The sequence below is a fragment of the Ustilaginoidea virens genome, chromosome 3 (genome assembly GCF_000687475.1).
Source record: "Ustilaginoidea virens chromosome 3, complete sequence".
Taxonomy (NCBI): domain Eukaryota; kingdom Fungi; phylum Ascomycota; class Sordariomycetes; order Hypocreales; family Clavicipitaceae; genus Ustilaginoidea; species Ustilaginoidea virens.
In genome coordinates, this window is record NC_057318.1 from 1395354 (window position 1) to 1408740 (window position 13387).

Below are 13387 nucleotides of genomic sequence, written 5' to 3' on the forward strand. Positions count from 1 at the left end.
TTTCTCGTTAGGAGGACTAAAGCTACTGCTAATAAAAAACTCGCCTGAATTTATCCTTTATCTATAAGGTCGGTTATCTATCTTTAAACCTTAAGAAGCTGGTCTTATAGTATATTATATAATAGGCTCTAAGGTAGGTCTAATATACTTCTATCTAGGGCCTTCTTAAGCTAAATATAATAGTCTAATATACCCTAGTATAGAGGAAGGCTAGAGGCCTTTTCCTTATTAAATAGATCGCTAAATATCTATAACTCTAAAGGTAGTCCCCGCAGCTTCTATAGAGATAGTATAGGGTCCTAATATAGCGGAAGCATAATGCAGAGAATATATATTATCTTTTGCAGGCTTATAGTAATAAAAGAGGTCGATTAGTCTTTAGAATGCTTTACCTACTAAAGCATACTATAGAAGACTAAACCGAGAATATTAACTACAGTAGGGCCAGACTATTATACTACTAATTCCTAGACGATAAGATTACCTACCGCTCCGATCTATATCTAATATCGTTTCGCTTGCAATATAATATTGCGGTATTTTATCTAAGGGAGACCTAAGATAATATTATAGGTAAGGCCTAGGATTATATAAAGTATAACTATAGAAGGCTAGCCATTAATATTAATATCTATATAAACGATATATATAATAGAGGAAGTCGCTTCCTTATATTCCCCTAAATAGCTTTAAATCTCTACTGCTGTTCCGATTTTCCTATATTATAGTAGGCGGATAGGTTGGAGACCTAACCGTTGCACTATTTTTTCGCTTATAGCGCTATAGCAATTATAACCCGAGTCGATTAAGGTATTAATAAAAGTATAAGATTTATATAATATTAGTACTAAAAAGGGGTGCCTATTTATGCATTCTATAATCTTTTTTATCTCCTTTATATAGGGTCTTTTTTATAATCGATTAAGGTTCTAGGCGTATACTTTAAGCCCTCTCGCGAGATTAGGCTCGAGGGCTAATCTTTTCCTTAAAAGTTATCGCTATTATTATCCTTAGCGGCCTAAGAGTCTACTATAGCTACCTTAACCGTTCTTAGTTTATAGGCCCTTTATAAACGGCATTTCTATATATAGTAGGTAGAAGCACTATAATAAAGATAAAGGTCTTTCTCCTATCGCTTATTAAGGACCTCCTATAAGACCCATTCGGCTATATATTACTTACTCTTTAAAGTAAGCTAGTTAATACTTATTATCCGTATATCACCTTTTGCATTTCGATTATTATTTTATCGATCGCGAGGAGGATTAGGGTAGTGCCTAGTAGTTAGGCTAGTCTTAAGGTTAATAGTAATTTAACGATAACAGTTAATTGCTATATAGTAGTTATTATAGGAGACTTTAAGTCTGATGATCTTATCGGCTATCTTAGTATTTAATATAGAACGGAGGTATTCGAGTTTTACTTCTTTAGGCTAGCTAATTCCTCCTATAAGCGCTAGTTTTTCCTTAAATTAGACGAAGAAAGGAGCAAAAAGTTCTTTAGGGCCTTAGCGTAAAAAGTGCTTAAGTTTAGTAATCGTATGGTCTTATCGATATAAGTCCTTAAAGAGATATTAGAGGTATTTAAAGAACTTCGCTATATTATAATTGTAGGCCTTGCTATTTTTAAAAAAGGCTGCGACTTATAATTAGACCGTAGAAAACAGATTTTAGAAGATAAATATCTATTGCATCTTTTTGTCCCTAATAAAGTCTTTATCGACCTTAAGCTTATATTGCATAAAGGTTCGCTAGGCGGTAAATATTATCTTTTTGCCGTTAAAGGGGTCCCCTATTGGGATCGGCTTACGCTTAGGTTGGGTATAAGCTATATCGAGAGTGGTAGGGGGGATAGGTCTGCCCTATTGTGTTACCAGGACCGATTAGTATTCTGGTTAAGGTTTGCTCGCCTACTCTGCAAGATAAGCCTATAAAGAGTTCATTTGCGATTAAATCTATTGCATACCCTTGGAAAGTTGCTGCATTTAGGTATATATATTACGTCGGGGGCGCTGCTGCCCTATGCCGTCTGCCCCCGTTTTATTAGGCGCGCTTATTTTGATATCGTATAACGCTTGCATTATTGGTTCCATAATATAGAGTTATAATAGCAAGGCTAAGAGAGTCTATTTAAATGTGAAGGACTGGCCCTAGGGCGACTGCAAATAGGCGTCAATAATATATATTAAATAGACTAAAGAGGAAAGAAAAAGATCTAAGTAGGAACCTTCTATCTAGTCTATTTATATCCCGATCATAACACGTATCGGAGTTTTAGTATAGTCCTGTGACTCCGTCTATTGCCCTTCTTAGGCTAGACGCGGGCGCAGCCCGAGTCCTAGCCACATTATAGCGCGGGCGTAGCCCGAGCCCGTGACAATTTTTAGCATAAGTATCTATACTAGGTCCCGAACTTAATTTATTAATTGATAGTATATTATCGTATTTAGATTTTCCGTATTAACTATATAGTTTTATACCTTTAGCTAGTCGCATTATATTAAAGGCCTTTAGTCGTTAGATAAGGTTAAATATTCTTTCTTTTATTTTTATATTCTATTCTATTTAATATATTATTTTCTTATCTCTTTTGGCCTACTAATCTAATATTATTCGAAGGGGGTCTAAGCTTAAGGCTAGTTTATCATTATCTTCTAAAGGAAGTAATTTCTTACTAAATAATACTTAGCATCCGTAAATAATACTTTTTAGGTCTAATATCATCAAGTCAGTTATTACTATAATACCTTTCTAAAGTCCTCTACTATAAAGGCAATTAGCGACTCTTTTATATAAGTATTAGTTAACCTCTTTATTAGGTATACTAAGAACTATATTAGTAAGTAGTAGTTATTTATTAATAGACTTAACCTTTATAGAGAGCTTATCTGCATAGGTTATATATGCTTTTAATATTTTACCCTTTTTTCGATAGAAATCGAAAACTTCCTTTTGAATTATTACCTTAATATAAAGGTCTAGATCTTTAAATTTCTTAATAAAATTCGTTACTAAATCGGATTATTTTCGTTTATTATAGTCTAAGTTTTTATACTAAGTAAAGGCCTTTCCTTTTAAGCTAGTAATAAAAATATTCTTTGCAATAATATTATAGTAAGCGGTCATATAGCCGCCTGCTATAGTAGATATTATTAAATAATTATCGATATAATCCTACAGTAGTCTATCCTTAGGATATCTAGTAAATAAAGTTATGCCTATTCCTATAGCTATAAGGAAAGGGGAAGGTATTATATTCTATATAGTTGCCGATTATTATATTAATTTAGATTTATTTATTAAATCAGATTCTTTTATAAATTTAGATTCTTTTACTAATTCTCTATTAAGTTTTATTTTTAAAGGAATTAGATAAGGATATTAATAAGTAGGAGAAGATAAACTAAAAGAAAATAGATCTGGTAGTAAATGAGTTTAGTATTCCTAATTATCTTTTAGTTTAATAAATAATAGTCCTAAGAACTATAAGGGAGGGGTTAGAATAATTCCCTAATCTATATTTTGGTTGTGGGATGTAGATATTTAGATAGTCGATATTTAGATAATAGGAGGGAGGGTAAGATAAAAATCTAAATAAAAATCTAGATAGTCGATTATTAACTGACGAAAGTTTGGTATTATTATATTTAGAAGTTTCTATTATTAAAGGTGGTTTTAGAGGGAAGAAAAGAGGAGAGAAAAAGGAGAGTAAAAAAAAGGTTAGACTTTAAAGGGTTTAAATAATAAGTTAATTTCTTTAAAGACTAATAATTCTTTGATTATTCTACTAATTAATTATAAAAATCGTTTATAAGTTCTACTGACTATTCTATTAGATTAAACTAGACTAATTAGATTAGATTGGACTAAAAAAGAGAAAAGAAAAGAAAGAGAAAAAAAAATCCCTCCTCTAAAAAAAAGTTCTCCCTTACGTTTTGCCTAGGTCGTAAGTATAAACTTCTTCCTTCCTTCCTACTTTTCAAGCAATATAGCCTTATATCATTACACTAGGGCAAGTAGCATATTTTCATCTACAATTTCGCCACTTGCCCTAATAAATTGCCCTAAAGTTTTAGTGCCCCATTAATATACCTTAGTTTACAACTTAAACTATAGGTTTCTATTATAATCGGCAATTTTAGCAGCTTATAACCTTGAGTCAATCTAGTTCTGTGTCTGCCTTTATCGCTAGTAGTTCTATCCTTTGTCTTGAATATATCTTATAACTTTGCAGCCTTATAATAATAAAGTCGTGTCAAATTGTATTTTCTTAATTTAATATCGTAGCCTCGCAAGGATAAAGTCGTATCGCATTATATTTTCTTAATTTAACCGCAGCTGAATTCTTCTGACTGTAGTCAGGCATTATAGGATTTTAATTCAACCGCAGCCGAATTCTTCTGACCGCAGCCAGGCATCATAGGAGTGACCGTAGCTACTTAATTCGATATTAATCCTTATACGCAGCTATCGATCTAACCACTCAATTCAACCGCAGCTAAATTATTCTGACCGCAGCTAGGAACTTTGCAGGCCTTTACGCGCAGCTATAGACCTGACCTAACTGTAGCTAGGATTTTTCTGACTGCAGCTAGGAACTCTGTAGGCCTTCACGCGCAGCTATAGACCTGACCTAACTGCAGCTAGGATTTTTTTTTGCATTATAATTATAATTATTTGGTCGTTCGTAGTATTCGGACTTAGAAAAAAAGAGGCTATAATAAAGTGTTGCTGAATCCGGTCAAATAAGTGCTAAAGTATGATGGTGTTAGCGGTAAATGGTTCGCGCGATTTATTGAGAAAAAAAAACCTTAGGAAGAAGAAGATGATGATGATGTATGCAATAATATCGTAGTTGTAGCGGATTGATAAAAAGTCCCAGTCTTATCACTATGAATTCTTTTCACTAGCATGGGGCTAAAATGTGTTGTGTAGGAGGGTTGGTTTTTCTTCGAGCTAATCTAATCTAGAACCCCACTATTTATCCCTTCAATAGGACCTTGGGTTCCTAGGCTGTTGAGGAGCGTTGACGACGGGCTGGGCTTTCCCAGCCACCTCCATACCTGCGCCGGCCGTTACCTGCTGGGGCTTCCAAAGTGGAGCGGGCGTGCGTGCCGGCAGGAGGCTCCGATATTTCCGCAAAGCAGCACGACATGCAAGAGACTTTGATTTTACCCGTGGCCCAGGTAGGTAGGTAGGAACCTAGGTAGGTAGGTACCTTATGTATTCACCTACCTAAGGGATGTATGTACTGTACCCGCTTGGCCGAGCCAGAGGTTGCGTCAGAAAGTGCGCATGTACCGGTACGTGGTACCTGCGTTGGCGCAGGTGCGTATCGGCAGGGATTGATGGATGGTGCAGGGTCGGGTCCGCCGCTGAGCCCTGCTGCCGCGGCGTCGCTTGCTCGAGGCCAGGCCAGGCGGTGGTTGCTTGCCACGCCCGGGCATGCAAATGCAACTCTTGTCTGTCCCCCCAAATTGAATTGCTGCATTCATTAAGGCTGCGCACTCCAAGTCTCCCAGTTTTGAAAGGGATTCTTTTCTTTTTTTCCTTTTCCCCCCCCCCTCCCTGCTCCTCCACTCGGGACTTGGCCATTGAAACTGAACTCCTTTGCCAAAGCACCTTCCATATCCTCCTCAACCAAAGGCTGCTGCGGGATCCGGCGTGTTACAAGTCGTACGACCGCCAACAGGTCGGTCGCGACTGCCGTGCCAGTTGTTGCGCACGCAGACCACTCCAAGCCAAGCCCCCCCCCCCCCCCCCCCCCCCCCCCCTCACGGGAGCTCCTTCCGTAACCCCCCCACTGCCGTGCTTGATGTCGCGCAATCACAGTTGAGTCCAGACTTTCATCTTTATCACGGATTGAGGCGCCTCGAGATCAGCGCAGCATCACGCCGTCGCCGGTGCGGCTTCCAACCGCCCAACTGTTTCGTCTCCCAACGCCCAACCGTCTCAGGGCCGGCCGGTCCGCAAATGGGACGGCTCGCGCGCTCGCACAAACAAGGCAACTCTGGAATATCCGCGCCACCGCGGTCGCTGCGGTCGCTGCGGTAGCGGCCTTGCCGCCTTTGCCACGATGCTGGGCATAGAAACGTCTCTTCTTGGCGATGCTCCTCCGGCCAGCCGGTCGCGATTCTCCAAAGCGCTGCCTTGCGTCCCCTCGGCCGACGGAAACAGCCTCCCGCTTCCGCACTTGCCGCTTCCTCCTCTTCCTCTTCCTCTTCCTCCTCCTCCTGCCGCTGCCGCTGCCGCTGCCAAAGTGCCTCGGGGGAATGGCGGCGACACCAGGGTCGTCAACAGCATCCCCAGGAAACCCGTTGCATTCTCAGCCTCCAAGCCAATCCCTCCTGCGCCATCGCCCTCCTCGTCCGCAACCACGTCGATGGCGATACCCAGGCGGCCAGTCGGCGGCGCTGTGCAGCCCCCCGTACAACCTGGCCTCGCTCTTCCCCCAGAGCCCTCACCTACCGATTCCATATGCAGCCTGCTGCTGGCGTATTCGCGCGAGCCAGACGTCCCAGTCTCCTCGGGTGGCACCTACACGACAGAAAGCAGAGTCGGCGCCGTCCGCGACCCCGAGAGCCTGTCACATGCTGCCGGCAAGTCGTCACCACCACCACCACCACCACCAGCACTGCGCAGCTACCAGAGCAACGACCAGAGCAGCCACCAGAGCTTGCAAGCCATGCCGCCCGCATCGGGAAACCGCAGCAAGAACAGCTGTCCCGCGCCGCCACCCAAGGATGGCCGGGACGACCAATCTTCTCCTTCGCGAGTCAAGCCACTTCCCTCAACTCCGCTGCCCAATCCACCACTATCACTACCACCACTACCACCACTACCACCACCACCACCACCGCCGCCGCCGCCGCCGCCGCCGCCCCCTCGATCCGAAATCTGGAAACGCCGGCCGCAGGCTGGCGACAAGGTAAAGGAGCTGCCCGATCTCAAGCTGCATCACAGCCACGGCTCAACTGCATCCACTTCGTCCGTCCAAACGGCTGTCGTCAAAGCAACCCCCGCCGCTGGTGCCTCCCACCCGAGCCCGCGCGACGAGGCGGACCAGACCTCACCACTGCCACCTGTCATGTCCCTGCCGGGACCCAACAACATACGGCCCAACACACGGCCGGCACCGCAAGCTGAAGCCCACGAGGCGCCTGAATCCATGGGATGTGCCGGGTCAAAGGCTCTGGGCACCAAAGACCAGCCCGCAGGCGTCAATCTCAACCCCACGGCGAACGCGAATCGCTTCCCTCCGCGCACAGACAGCAAGCGGCCCCCCACGCCCGAATACACAAAGGGCGACGTCGAGCCTCCGCGCGCTCTGGCTGACAATGTCGCCAAGCCAGCATCCCCCATCTCGGCCAACGCATCACCAAGGGATGGGACCAGAGCTGACATGGCCAAAAGGACACCGTCCCAGCCGTTGCTTTCCTCATTCCCCCAAGAGCGCCCCGAATCCCACCTTGGACCTAGACTCTCATCTGCAGCCCCGGACCTGCGCCTTGCCCGAAGTTTTCAGGACCTACGACGACCTGGACCGATTCCTGCCCACGACGTGCCTCCCAACTCGTGCAGGAAACCGCACCCGCACCCGCACCCGCACCCGCCTTACCCACTTCACCCAAGTCTAGACAGTAGCAGTCGTGCTACACACCCTTCAACCTCACCGCTCGCATCAAACGGCTCGGGCACTCCGCCCAGACGACCTGGCACAACGTCCGGAGGACCCGAGCCGAGGATAGTCCCACCGTCGGACGCGCGAGAACCCCTGTACCATGGCCGAGATGGTTCACTGTATGCGGAAATGAAGACTTGCGACACCTTCGACCCCAGAGCCGCCTACTTTCCGGTCCAGACAGACAAGCCTGTCGATCCCGGCGCAATCATAGCGTCCAAGCCGCCGAACCACTCACATTACGATTGCTATCAGAAGCATCGAACAATGAATCGCAGGTCCAACAGGAACCATCCGCTCACTTGCCAAACCTGCGACAGAGCGGACGTGGAGGACCGCTGGGTATGCACCTTTTGCCACTTGCGCATCTGCGAAGCGTGCATGCGAGCATTGAATGGGCATGGGAAGGTCTTGAGGAGCCTGGTAGACCAGCTGGAGATGAGCACTCCGCTCAGCTTGTCATCCGTATCGCGGCCCGCGTCTGCTCTGGGAATCGAATTGCCGCCAAGCTAGCTGGTCTAGCTATCCGACGAGTTGGGCTCGATTTGCAGTCGGTCATTTCAATCCCCCCCTCTTCTTCCCCCCCTTCTACTTCTCCCCCCCCTTCTTCTTCTTCCCCCCCTTCTTCTTCTTCCTCTTCGTTCTTCCCTTTTTCTTGATATCTTGTTGTATATTTATGATTTGCCAGTCCTCTCACTCCCCAAGGCCTGGCATGCATCAGCAGGCAGAGCTGCAACCCACGGCAGGGCGGATCTCGTTTCAGGACATATTGTTGTTGCATTGGATGACAGGTGGGATTTGGTAACGCGTTGTAGAATACAAGATGATGAGTGGACATTTTCAAGGGATTGTTGCCAAGGCACGGGGGAAAATACCAACTGTCGTTTGGCCTCCAAATTTGGAAGGCTTCTTCTGCTCATGTTTTGGCCCACCCCCTTTTTCAGGAAACACCCAGCAAGGAAGTAATGGATCATGGAATTCCAACTATTCTTTTCACATGGGACTGCATGTCCCAGCGCAACAGCATGTCGATGTTGATCCGTCGCTGTGGCCTGGATAAACGAGAACCACCTAACCTAACGTATGCATGTACATATGTACGTATCCAGCAGGGTTTGGCCAATCATCGGGCAAGCCCTTGGTCCTGTACATGCATCATCGCCGTCTTAGGCGCAGGGCCTGCTGCTCTGCAGAAATGCGGGAACGCTGGCGCTACCGTGCTGGCAAACCATATAAGCTTTCGAGTGATGATGCGATGTGAGTCCGGTGTTTGACCAAGGTTTTGGTGTTGCTGATGCCTTTGCTGGTTGCCTCAACCTCGACTCTGGTCATGTCATGGATGATGACTCATGATGGGAAAACGGGAGGGCGGTGTCATGTGATGGGCGGGTCGTCAGCCACTTGTGCCTGGGGATGGGGCTGTACTCCGTACTCTCCTGACGGATAACTCGGTACTCGGTACCGGTACTCCGTGCAGGAATATGTAACAATCTGGTGGATTTCCATATTTCATCCAGTGACTTTCTGTGGGGCCTCGCCAACCTTTTTTCGAAACTGCAAGTCATCGCCCGAAACTTCACAGAGGACCGTCATGTCCTCACCCGTCAAACGATCTCGGTCCCTGAAGAAGCCGACACTGGCACCGGCAACCAACCCGCCAGCCAAGCCCTTGGCCAATTCCTCCAACTCCGCCCGCGGCACCTCGCCCAGCCGCCTGCCAGTCAAACCTCCGCCCCGGCCAACGTCCCTCATCGTCAACGGCTCGTCGTCGGCGTCGTCATCGTCATCGAGAGCCTTGTCACTCGCGCCGACGACCTCGGGGAACGGTGGCGCGAGGGGCCCGCGGCCGGCGGTCCCGGCTGCGCCAGGCCGCTCGACGTCCGTCTCCAGAAAGCACGACGGCACTGCCTCGGCCCCAGGACCCAAGAAGGAGACGACGGGCCGCCACCCGCCTCCGCGCGGTGCAAACAGGCCCCCCGCGCAGGTCAGGCCGCGTCCCTCGTCCGCGGCGAGCGAAGGCGCCAGCCGGGGCGAGAGCAAGAGGGCCGCCTCGTCGCACGTGCGCTCTAGGAGCACATTGACATGCCTGACCGCCGCGACGTCGCTGAGACGGCAGTCGGGCGATGATTGCGCGGCTGGCCGGCATGCGGCTCCCGCCACGGCCGAGGTCGACGGCGCCAGCGGCGCCCGCAGCGCCAGACATGGTGGGCTTTTGCGTAGCGCGTCTGCCGCCGACAAGGGCTCGCCCGCGCCGTTCAAGCCGGCCGCCGACGTGCATCATCTAACCGTCGCCGCGGCTTCCGCAGGCCCCGCCAAAAACCCTCAGCAGGGACACCCTCGGCAGGGACACCCTCGGCTACGACCTGCGTTTTCCACCCTGAGCAAGCACTACTCGCCGGTCAAGTCGCAGGCGCCCAAGCCGCTCACGTCGGCGATTCTCGCGCCGCCATCCCCCTCCAAGCTGCCCGCCAACATGGCCGCGTCCGCCGAGACGAGCAGGCTGCAGGCAGAGCTCCTCCAGCTGCACCTCCTCCACAGAGACTATCCCGCCACCAGGGCGCAATGGCAGGCCAGTGCGAAAGACAAGCTCAGGGAGCGGTTCGGCAAGGTAAGCCAGGAGAGCAGGAGCGCCGCGGGCCGGGAGTCGGCCGCCGCGGAGGGGGACAACATCCTCGCCCTCAGACGCTGGGCGTGCCGCGGCGCGGGAATCGAAGACAAGGTCCAGGCCTTGGATGAGATCATGACGGGCCTGTGGACGCTGAGCGAGCCCGCCGGTCGGTATGCCAGGATCGTGCGACGTTTTGAGCGGTGGGCCCACCACGTGTCCGATGCCGAGGAAGCTCGACGCCACGCCGACAAGATGCTCGTCCACCGTCACGATTCCCTGTTCCTCGGGGAGGTAGACGGCGCGTGGGGGGAAGAGCGTGCCAGCGTGCTCCGCAAGTTGGAGGCTTGGCGGTGCCGACTTTCCGACATTGACGACCTCGCTGCTTCGGAGGAGCGTGGCGCGGCGAACCGCCCTGCGGCGCAACCGTCCAGTCTGGAAAGGATGCTTCGAGGGGCCGGGGAACTGGTGCACGGCATGTTGGCTGAGCTGCATGCCATGGAGGAGATTGAGCAGCAAGCCCTGGCGAGGGAGGAGGAGTGGATTGCGAGCATGATTCGGGATGGTGACGACGGCTTTGACGCCCCAAAGGCTGGTGCCATTTGGCGAGCTGCCTAGTCTCGAGCCAGCTGCTTGGTCTCTTGACCGTGGCCGAATCCCCTTTTGCCTTTTTTGTTTTGTTTCATCGTCCTGCCCCCAACGGTGCACAGGTCCCAACGGGCTCTACCTCGAGCATGGTTGTTGGTGGGTGCCCGACAGGCATCACCGAGTTTTGCCCATCTAGATACCCGGTGACTGGTTCTGCTTATGGTAGTTTTGCCGACGTGCCTGTGGCCCCCGGTCGTGCAACACTGTTACTTTACAAGAAATCGTAGAGAGCGAGTGTCTCGAGGGTTCCAATCTTGGGGCCTTTTTGTTGCAACAACGACTGCTCTAGCAAATCTATGCACACCCACTGCTTGACCCAGCGTCGACCGCTTCAAGTTAACTACTCCACGGGACGTCCTGCGCAGGAAATAAAAAGAGAACAAATCCAAACAAAAATGGCTGGAAGCAGAAGAAAGATGGGGGGGGAAGGGAGCGAATGGGGAGAGAAATCAGTCCCCGTTTCCCCAAGAAAGCACCGAAACTTTATGCTCTTGCCCCCCTCCTTTAATATGGACTCGTCCGTCCCTTCGTCTTGTGCTAGTGCCCCTTTTGAATTCCGTGCCACGGCCACGGCCAGCTACAACTTCCGATACATCTTGCCCTGGTTTCCGCGCCCATCGTTCCAGGGTCGTCATTCCTAGTATGTGTTGGCCGTTTTTATCTTGGGAGGCATCCAAAAAGTAGAGTGTGGATTTGACCCATCTCGAAGACGAAATGATGGCAACAATGGAAGACGATTTCGGCATATTCGGGTCGAGTTGAATCGCAAACGACTGGGAGTGAAAATCAGACCCGAGCCATCGTTGCCGAGTGTCGCTCTTCCTACAAGTAGGCTTTCCTGGGAAAGGCGACACCTTGGACGGCAGGCTCGTCCACGAACCAGCTGCACCGCTCGCCAGCGGCTTCGTTGACCAGGGTGCATGGTAGACCCTCGGGCGAGTCGAATATTCGCTTCATGATATCCTTCTTGCCGCTGCCGGTTGCCACAAAGGCCACGCGGACGGCGTGGGTAACGACGGGCAGAGTGAGAGTGATCCGTCTCGGGGGCGGCTTGGGAGAGTCTTCGATGGGAGCTACCCAGGCATCGGTCTCGCGGAGGAGGGGGTGGCCGGGGAACAGGGAGCAGGTGTGACCATCGGGCCCGCAGCCGAGCAGGATCAAGTCGAAGATGGGGAGGCGGACAGAGTCACGGCTCGCGAAGCTGCCGACGAGGGTTTTCTCGTACTGGTCTGCTAGCTCTTGGGTGTCGTCGAGATGCGCGGCGTCAATGGCCCGCACCGTGGGCTGCTGGTCTGCGGGCAGCTTGTCCAGAAGCTCGGCTTTGAGCAGCGCGTGGTTGGAATCGGCGTGGTCCAGCGGCACGGCACGTTCGTCGGCGAAGAAGATTTCCCACTTGGCGAAGTCGACCTTGTCGTCGGGGCCCCTTGGCGGGGCCAGGAGAGCCTGGGCAAGAGTTTTGGGCAACGAGCCACCGGAGACGGCCACCCTGAAGGAATCTTGTCGGCAGAAGCCGGCGTTCTGGCTCTGGACGATGTAGGCACGCAGAGCGGGTGCCAGAGCGTCGACGTCGGGGAAGGCGTAGAGGTTGGGCTGCGTTTTGGGCATGGTGAAGGTGGAGGTGGTTTTAAGTAGACGGGGACACCAAAGCAAGCGGTTATTGGATTTTCCCACGCAGATGGTGTCGTTTTTGTCGCGTTGTCGTCGGGTGATGAGCGAGGTTGCGAGAGGCGGGGGGGGCAAAAGGCCGCAAAGTTGCTGGGCTGAGAGGAGGGGGATTCGTGGTGGGGGTTTGCGAAGGATGATAACGCAGGTTGAAGAGGAGCTTATCAACGGCAGCAGATAAGACTCGAGTTTGATATGAAGGCTCGGTTCGGTAAGGATGACGTTGACGTTTTGGCAACGATGAGGAGCCGAAAAGAAGGAGTGTGGCGACGAGGACGAGGACTGGGAGGGACTTTGATTGTAAACCAGACCTACTTTCAATGAGGCAGAAATCATTGATGCAAGTACTGACATGTGCTGTTTGATACATAGCTGCTGTTGATAGCGGGGGGAGATGTTACTGGCTGGCCGCTGTTAGGCTGACTGTGGCTGCGGCTCCAAAGTGGGAGTTACAGTTGTAGTACTCCGTACCTTGGGGTCCTAGGTGCCTTAGGTGCCTGGTATAGAGCACGGAGTACCTCGTATTAGAGCAGTCACCAGTGGTACGGGAAGAACCTGCCTGGTTCCACACACGACAACGAGCAGGCAAATACATTGGGTACCTAGTTACATAGCTCCTCGAAGCCCTGGAATCCGCATGGAGCAAGTAAGTCGTACCAGCTGAAACGCCAGCTGCAACGCCAGCTGCAACGCCAGCTGCATCGCCAGCTGGCTGGCAGCTGTCCAGATGCTGAATTTTCTTTCCAACGAGCACCGATGGATTGGCCTTGGGTCTTTGGTCCAACGTAACCT

At 50.2% G+C, this 13387-nt stretch overlaps 3 protein-coding genes across 3 annotated transcripts; 2 read left to right on the forward strand and 1 right to left on the reverse strand.

Moving 5' to 3' along the window:
* Nucleotides 1-6075: 6075 nt before the first annotated feature.
* Nucleotides 6076-8193, forward strand: UV8b_03680 (uncharacterized protein; the record flags this gene model as incomplete). The annotated part of the gene is made up of 1 exon (XM_043141178.1): nt 6076-8193. One exon carries the CDS (start codon nt 6076-6078, stop codon nt 8191-8193), a length of 2118 nt encoding a protein of 705 aa, XP_042997112.1.
* Nucleotides 8194-9271: 1078 nt separating this feature from the next.
* Nucleotides 9272-10903, forward strand: UV8b_03681 (uncharacterized protein; the record flags this gene model as incomplete). Its single annotated transcript, XM_043141179.1, has 1 exon — nt 9272-10903. The coding sequence occupies one exon, from the start codon at nt 9272-9274 to the stop codon at nt 10901-10903; it is 1632 nt and encodes a 543-aa protein (XP_042997113.1).
* Nucleotides 10904-11755: 852 nt separating this feature from the next.
* Nucleotides 11756-12538, reverse strand: UV8b_03682 (uncharacterized protein; the record flags this gene model as incomplete). The annotated part of the gene is made up of 1 exon (XM_043141180.1): nt 11756-12538. The coding sequence occupies one exon, from the start codon at nt 12536-12538 to the stop codon at nt 11756-11758; it is 783 nt and encodes a 260-aa protein (XP_042997114.1).
* Between the last annotated feature and the right edge of the window lie 849 nt (nt 12539-13387).